The sequence below is a fragment of the Lolium rigidum genome, chromosome 7 (genome assembly GCF_022539505.1).
Source record: "Lolium rigidum isolate FL_2022 chromosome 7, APGP_CSIRO_Lrig_0.1, whole genome shotgun sequence".
Taxonomy (NCBI): Eukaryota; Viridiplantae; Streptophyta; class Magnoliopsida; order Poales; family Poaceae; genus Lolium; species Lolium rigidum.
The window spans coordinates 72,264,398-72,272,689 of record NC_061514.1 but is presented as its reverse complement, the minus strand read 5'-3'; the positions used below and the strand labels follow the sequence as shown (position 1 = coordinate 72,272,689).

Below are 8,292 nucleotides of genomic sequence, written 5' to 3'. Positions count from 1 at the left end.
GGGAACATATGGGTATTCATTCACCATGGTAAGAAACTATAACTCTGAGAGGCGAGAAACATAGTTTCCAGAAATCTGAGTTTTACAGTTGATACCTTCACTGCAAACAATCTGAAGGTGGAGACACACAACAAGCCAGCTCAACTAAACAACGAAGAGGAACCACTATTTCTTTTCCATGAGAAGCGGTGCTTCTGCTTGGATGATACACAAAATTATACAAGAGAGTAAAAAAAAAAACAGCGAGAATTGCTCTACACCAATCTACACATCTACGACCATGATCCATGAGAAGACATAAGGCATGAGGTACACACATATGGACAGATCTAACACCTCAACTTGACAGGGCAAGAGATCTCGAAAGGGCGGGGGGCAGACACCTTTGCGCCGGGCGGCGACCGGTGCTTCAGTCCAGGGCGTCGACGATGCGGCCAACGAGGCCTTCGAGGAGCCGGCGCTGCGCGTCGAGCTGGCGGAGCGCCATGTCCATGCGCATCCGCTGCGCCTCCCTGTCCGCCTCCATCCTGCGCAGCTCGGCGCGCACGAAGCCGTCCCCGATGGCCCTGAGCGCCTGCGCCACGTCGCTCTCCCCGCCGTTGTCGTGTCCGGCGTATTCGGGGCGTTTGCGCTTCTTGGGCGGGGAGGGGGAGGGGAGCGGGGAGGCCGGTGGTGGTGGGGAGGGGGAGTGGGAGCGGGACGGGGAGGAGGAGGGGTCGTCGAGCAGATCTATGCCGTCGAGGACGGGGCAGGGGCGGCGCTTCTTGGATCGGAGCCGGCGGCGGAGCTTCTCGACCTTGTGGCGGCACTGGCGGGCGGTCTTGGAGGGCGTGGCGGCGGCGGCGACGGCGGACCAGTCGGCGGAGGAGAGGTGCGCGCGGCCGACGGCGAGGCGGCGCGCCGTGTAGGCGCGCGCGAGGGATTGGGTCTCCTCCGGGGTCCAGCACGGCGGCGGCACGCGGCGGCCGGCCGCGTGGGTCGGGGGGGACGCGGGAGGGGAGGCCATGGCGATGGTGGCGAGGTGGTGGCGGAGGGCGGGGTTGAGACGGGGATTATAATGGAGGAGGAGTCATGGTTAGGCGGCTAGAGGTGGTGGTGGGCGCACGCGGGCGGGCGGCGGTGCGCGGGGCGGGCGGCAGCGGCGGCGGCGCCTACCGCGGGGCTGTGGGGTTAACGCAGCCTTGACCATCACCACCGCCGCGCGGGCTCGGCTTTTCTTTTCTTTGGAGTCGTCGGATTGGGAATCCAGGATGATCGAGCGGCGGAGGCTCTCGGATAATTTATATATGAGAGGAATAAAAAAGGATTGTTCGTTGGGCGGGCGAGAGAGGCGGAGGCGTGCAGTTGGCCGCGCGCGGCGGCATTGCGGTGCGACCTGACCGGGTACACGGAGGTGGCGTGCGGGGCGGGGCGGCGGGCGTGACCGCGTGTTGATGGCGAGGGAGGCGACGCCGACTCGTCCATGGTGTCCGCATCGCATGGGCACGTCACATGCGACGAGGCCGCTTGCCGCGATAGCAACGCCGCCTCATCCGGTGCCAAAAAATACAAAACAAACCTTAAACAGATAAAAAAAATCTAAAAACTTTCAACCTTTTGAATTGACACACTACACTTCTTATTACTCTCGGTCTATTTTGAATGCTGGCCCCACCGAGAAAGTTACAGTCCTGATCGGGATTACATTATGCTTTCACTGACACGTGGATCCCACCTTTTCTTCTCCAGATCAACCACGTATTTCATTAATCAAAAAAGCAACACGGGTGAAAACTAAAAGACAAACCGAGATCAATGATTATCCGAAATTTGCACATAAAATTCTAGAAGATCAAAAAATTACAAAATGATCCCTACGGTTTTCTACAACCACTGCGCATATGTGGTGCGTGGTCGGCGCGGATGGAGGCTTTGCCTTCGGATCTTCCATTCCCACCACGCCCAGACAGCGTCTTGCCCACGACGAGGTCGCGAGGAGGTGGAGGAGGTTTTGGGCAGCGCACAGTAGTACGATAGGGGTGGCGGTGTGTTGTGAAGTAGCGTGTGGAGGTGGTGGCACTTAGTGGTTGAGTCAATAGACTGGAGGTGCGAGATGAATATGACCACATCCTAACTTTGACAAAAAAAAAAGGTTTGGGAAAAGCACTAGGTGTATGCGAGATGGTTAGCATTCGCTTAGTGTCTAGCAGACGAGCAAGTGCCCTAGGCGTGGCTTAGACGGACATATTGATTTTACCATCAAATACGTATATGGGTCATTATGTGAGTACACATTACTTTAGAACACATGAATATGTAAATTTAAAACTATCGTTAAAATATGGCCTATCCGACTCGTTTGCAAAATATTGCTTAATTTTTTATTGGAAAGGACAATTTTTAGTTTCCTTGTCTAGACTTTCGTTTATACCCTAGACGTGGCATAATGCTTAAGCGTCACCTAGCCTCACATTTTCCAATAACTAGATGATACCCGCGCGTTGCAGCGGGACATTGTCATGCAAAAACTCTTGGGACTGGAAATAAACTAAAGTAGAACAGGATGGGTTGACGATATAAGAACATACAACAAATTAAGAGGTTTCCCATGATACATCTCAAATGCTAAATGGGCATAGATATGTTGTTAATCAAAAGTATGATTGTTGTTCACTGTACAACTAAATAACTAATGTTGCTGTTGGAAACAAATATTAGACTACCTTCTTAGAGTATATTGTTAATCAAAAGTATGATTTTACAAATATGGAATGGGCCATCGAGAGAACAGAAAAATATATTGGCCGGTGATGATATCTTTACAACTACCTTTTTTCTAGCGTCTCAAAAGGAGAAGCTGATGACATAAGTCCAGTTACACATAATATGAATCACATAAATTACAGACACCACGTGCATGGCATACAACTCAGAGTTTCGTAAACCAAGGATAATACAGACACCACGTGCAACAACTGAAATTACAGGGAAAAAGAGTTTAGCAAGCAATGGTAATACAAACACCCACCTAGTTCAACAACTAAAATTACAGGTATACAACTCGGAGTTTAGCAAACCAATGACAACTACACCACTATAGCTGCTGGCAAATACCGACCATGTGAGAGTCGAACTGATGAACCAACAATTGAATAAGCAATCTTTTATGAAGCGGGTATATATTCGTGATAATTATTCAAAACTACATACCGTGAGAGCGGTACAATTGAAGAACATGGCAGAAGAGCAGGTGCCAGTTTGCAATAAATTGATGATCACAGAGAAAACGCGATACAGTAATGAATCTTGGAGAGAGAAAACCAGGTCAGCACAACAATGCATACCATCTGCACAGAATCCATTTTGCGTAATGAGATATTTTTTAGTTTGTTCCAAACGGATGAGATAAACAAACTGAAAGCTGAATTTAATGATGGACCAACACATGTAGTATGGAAGCTCAAGATATATGTTGCAAAAACTCAAACGACTGGACCCTGGAGTAACCTCGTATTTTCTTGGAATGTCATACAACTTGCAACCTCATCCCAAGTAAAAATACACTTTGTGAACAACTACTATCCAGTGTCAGGAGCTTATTGGCATGCATATGGAATGATGAGGCCTTTGAAGATAAACACCAGTATAAGAATAAACAAAGAAGGCACAGGAGCATAATTAGTGGAGGTAATGTGATGCCTCTAGAATGTGAAGAAGACACATATATATGAGAACAGCAAAAGGAAAATCCATACTGTCTCATTAGTCATTACATCTGTGTTTGGGACTGCAGCTGATAAACATGCTGTTATAAATAGGTACCTTCTCTGAAAATCAAGTTGAACATGGGGTGTGCTCCGGTGTCCCCCCCCCTGGTGAACGACGTTCAGGTGGGATACCCGTTCGAGACGGTGGGGCCGTATTAGTTGCGTATAATTATACTCCACGTCATTTTCCACATAGATGATCGGATGCCACGTAGATATTGTACGTATCTTAGGTGAAGACGGTTTCCGCCGGCCCCACGTCATTAGAATCGGAGTTGGACCCAAAAATTACGTCGATCGGTGGAGTTGATGCCGGCGATAGGCGGTGGTTACGGGGAAAATATTTGAATCCTTGCGTGTGCGCCATTGCTGGTTCTCCTTAGGGTTTGAAAGGTTCTATCGGGAGGGAGACGGCAGGGACGACGACGTTGGGAACGGCAAGGCGTAGCGGTTTCGTTCGTGTGCGCCATAGCTCATCCTCGTTAGGGTTTGGAAGGTTCGGTCCATCGGGAGGGAGACGGCAGGGAGGACGACGTTGGGGCGGCAAGGCGTAGCGCACGGCGACGAGGAGTCTGGGCAAGGTCGGACGTGGAGGCGGGAGGCGGATCCGGCGACGAGGAGTCTGGGGCAAGGTCGGACGTGGAGGCGGGAAGCGGATCCCGCGACGAGGAGGCTGTGCAAGGTCGGACGTGGAGGCGGGAGGTGGATCCGGCGACGAGGAGGCTGGGCAAGGATCGCACGCGGGTTGTTCCTCGCTGCTACAGGTGCGGCGTTAGGGTTTGGCGGATCATTGTTGGTTCGTGGTAGGTAAAGTAATTGCATGTTCATGATTTGGTTGATGTTAGGGTTTGGGTTTCGAGCTCCTTTTTTGAGATGTACTTATTTTGGTTGTTACTTTGAACAGGCGATGGACGTTTCAGATTTGAGTGCAAGTTCAATGGAGTACGAAAGCGGAAATACAGATGAAGAGGAATTCAATATTTCGTCTGCCAACTATAATGCACCTCGTGAAGATGAACAAAGTTTGGGAGACGATGATGTCGACGAAAGTGTGAGTGAAACGGAAGTACTAGTTTTATTTAGTACTTGCATGTAAGTAGTTAAATACTGATTGTGCATATTTTTGCTAATAGATGGATGCAGATGGTGTTGATGTAGAAGATGATAATGTAGAGCAAGAAGAAGATGTTGACACTGATAATGTGAGTTTGTAGTAATAATTGTGTGATTGCATAAAAATATGGAATGTCTCGCTAATGTGAATTGATGTTGACATGGTTTAAAATGAATTAGATTCAGAGTGATGTTCGGAGGAGGCAACCGATGACGAGAGATTGGACTGTGGTTTTGTTGATGAGGTATGCATTTTAATTTTATTAGGTGATATGTATGTTTAATTTATATTTAATAACTGAACAATGCATTTTATATAGTGGTGACATGGCCGTTAATATTTCTTGTTTGGTCAGGTCTTAGTTGGCGATAATTCTTCTTACGACTATTACGGTGATTCGGACTTGGAGACTATAGAAGAACCCGTTAGAAGAAGACATGTAAGATTTATGAATTTATTCGTTGTATGACTCGCGGCCATGGCGTTAAAAAAATTGTTTTAAATGTTATCCAATTGTGCATGCAGGTGAAATCAGTTGGTAAGAAAAAGAATGGGTCGGAGGATGAAGATGAGAGTGATACGAAGAAAAGAGAAAGTTTTACTCGGGAAGTAATGGAGAAGACCTTTGTGTCCGAGGCAGCTGCATATACTTTTTATAATGGATATGCTCGACAAGAGGGATTCAGTGTAAGAAAGTTCAAGTTCAAAGAGACTAAGGGTGCTAACAAAATAGTTCGCGAAGGCGGTTTGTGTGTTCTCGGGAAGGAAAACGTAACAGACAAGTTTCTGACTATGGACAACCGCACTCGTAGGTTGAGACCTTTGTCACGTTGCAATTGTAAAGCGGAGTTGGATGTGAAGCTTGATAGAGGTTCGGGGTTTGGCGAGTTGCAAAATTTGTTTACAAGCACGATCATAAGTGTGCAGAACCGAGCGAGAGCCCATTTTTATGGTCACATAGGAGGATAAAAGATTTCCGAAAGCGGAGATATTAGCATTGGCAGCACTGGGGTTAGGAAGCATGTGATCATGGATACCTTCCTCAGCAAGTATGGTCGGTACACCACTGTTGGGTTTACGAGGAAGGACTTGTACAACATGTGCTGCATGGAGAAGAGAAAGTTACTTGCAGGTGGTGATGCTAGCTCAGCCATTGCCATGATGGAGAACCGGAGGAAGAAGTTTGCTGATTTTTTTTTTGAGTACGACGTTGATAGTAAAGGTCGTTTGAAAAGCTTGTTCTGGTGTGATGCTCAGTCCCGGCAGGATTACAATGATTTTGGAGACGTACTTGTGTTCGATAGTACATATAAGATGAACCGATATGGTATGCTATTTGTTCCGTTTGTTGGAATTAACAATCACCGGAGGACGACAGTTTTTGCGTGTGCCATCTTATCAGATGAGAAGGAAAGCACGTATGTATGGTTACTGAAGACTTTTATGAAAGCTATGTTGCAGCAGAAACCCAAGTCAATAATCACCGATGCCGATAGTGCGATGATTAGAGCTATTCGAAGTGTGTTTCCGGAGCAGTCGCACCGTATTTGTTCATGGCACATTGAATAGAACATGGCTCGGCACCTAAGTTTCAAGTCGTTGAGTGAGTTTCGGGCTCGTTGTATTACACGACCACACCGGATATATTCGAGGAAAGATGGCACGCTTTTATCCAGAAATGGCAGACGGAGAAAACACAGACGTGGCTGAAAAGAATGTACAAGAAGAGGAGATTATGGGCAGCGGCGTACCTATCTGAGGGGTTCTGGCTTGGTATGAAAAGCAATCAGCGAAGTGAAAGTCTTAACTCATGTCTTCACCTACACCTAGACTACGGTATGACACTAGTGGATTTGATTTTGCACTACGAGAATGCTATAGTGCGCATTAGAGAGACGGAGGCAAAAGATGACTGCATCAGTTCACATACATCACCTGTACCAGTAACCAATTTGAGGAGAATTGAGAGAGCTGCTGCAAAGGTATTCACTCCGGCAAACTTTTATATATTGCAGCAAGAGATATATAAAATAGAAGGCATTGAGGTTATAGATCAGTATAAGGGAACAGAAGGTGAGATGCAGCTTTGTTGTTGCTTGGAAAAAGAGAAAGCATGCAAAGTTTTATGTTGACTATAAACCGGCCAACTCGGATAAATTAGTAGAGTGCAGCTTGTCGAAGGATGATCCGGAGGGGACTTCCTTGCAAGCATATTCTCGCATGTACTTGATGTGCTGGATTTGGATGAAATACCGGGTTGTTTAGTTCTTCGAGCGATTCTCTAAACAAGCTAGGGGTGGCTTGCCGACGAGGCGCACGAGCGATCTACATGATTGGGGTTTTCCCGTAGCGGAGGAGCGACAAAGATTTACGGAGTTGAATGTGTTACAAGCTGAAGCATTGCAAGTTGCATACAAAGATCCACCGTTGTTCGAGCGGACCAAGGCATTTTATGCTGACATTATTTCAAACAAGATGGAGTATGATAATGTACCCAACCGTCCCACAAACTCGCTGAATACTAATGTAAATGAATTGGGTGACCCCTGCTCAAGTTGCTCCTCGAGGTGCGCCTAAGAAACGAAAGCGTAGAGATGATGGACAAGGACCCGTGACAATGAATGGAAGGCCATTATCGTATGACGAGCGGGGTAGGGGGATTCGATGTACCGGATGCAAAAGGCTGGACACACCAAACGTAGCTTGAAGTGTGACCTGAATCCTAGGTGAGTATAAATTTTTCGTGGCGATCAAATATTTATGCATCATTTTATACTTTAGTTATTTACTTTATCATCTCGTATTGTTAATTGCAGGCATGTTGCGCATATGTTAGGAGGTCGGGATGATGAATGACTTATTTTGAAGGACGAACTTGGCACGACATTATGAAGATTCAGTTGGCATGCCGATATGTTTTATGTAGTCATTGGCTATATGAAGCTGTAGTCATTGCTCATTATGTGTTGTATTTGAATATTTTTGATGATACCGATATTTTGATGGTGCTATTACTACATTATTTGATGCCGATGATATTTCACAATTTTGATGCATACAAAATGTTGGCAGACCATGGTTTTAAAGTTATGTTATTTAAAGATCTGTTATATGAAGGTGGAGTTGGAATGGTGACATGGGTTTTAAAGGAGATAATTACAAAAACCCACGACAATTGCGGCTAGTGTTTAAAAAAAGCACCGCCTTTCATATTTTTGACGAGAAAACCAACAGTTTGATCTAACAACAGTGACGGATACCCACCAATTCGCGAAATGAGCTCGGTTTAGCGGTTTAAGCATCAAACTGACAGGTGGGGTCCGTAGTCAAGCTGACGTGGCAACGGAGATAGGTCAAAACGACCCGGCCGGCCCGTTCGTTGGGTCATTCTGTTCTTTTCTCCCCTTCTCCCGTCCGCCGCCGTCGCACGTC

At 46.7% G+C, this 8,292-nt stretch overlaps 1 protein-coding gene across 1 annotated transcript; it reads right to left on the bottom strand.

Annotated features, from left to right (window-relative positions):
• Positions 1-1,006, bottom strand: LOC124678966. Its single transcript, XM_047214807.1, has one exon. The coding sequence runs from the start codon at positions 1,004-1,006 to the stop codon at positions 410-412; it is 597 nt and encodes a 198-aa protein (XP_047070763.1). The 3' UTR covers positions 1-409.
• Between the last annotated feature and the right edge of the window lie 7,286 nt (positions 1,007-8,292).

Bases quoted from the DNA above. Each gene is read 5' to 3' on its own strand.
- LOC124678966 (XM_047214807.1), bottom strand. From the start codon at position 1,006: ATGGCCTCCCCTCCCGCGTCCCCCCCGACCCACGCGGCCGGCCGCCGC.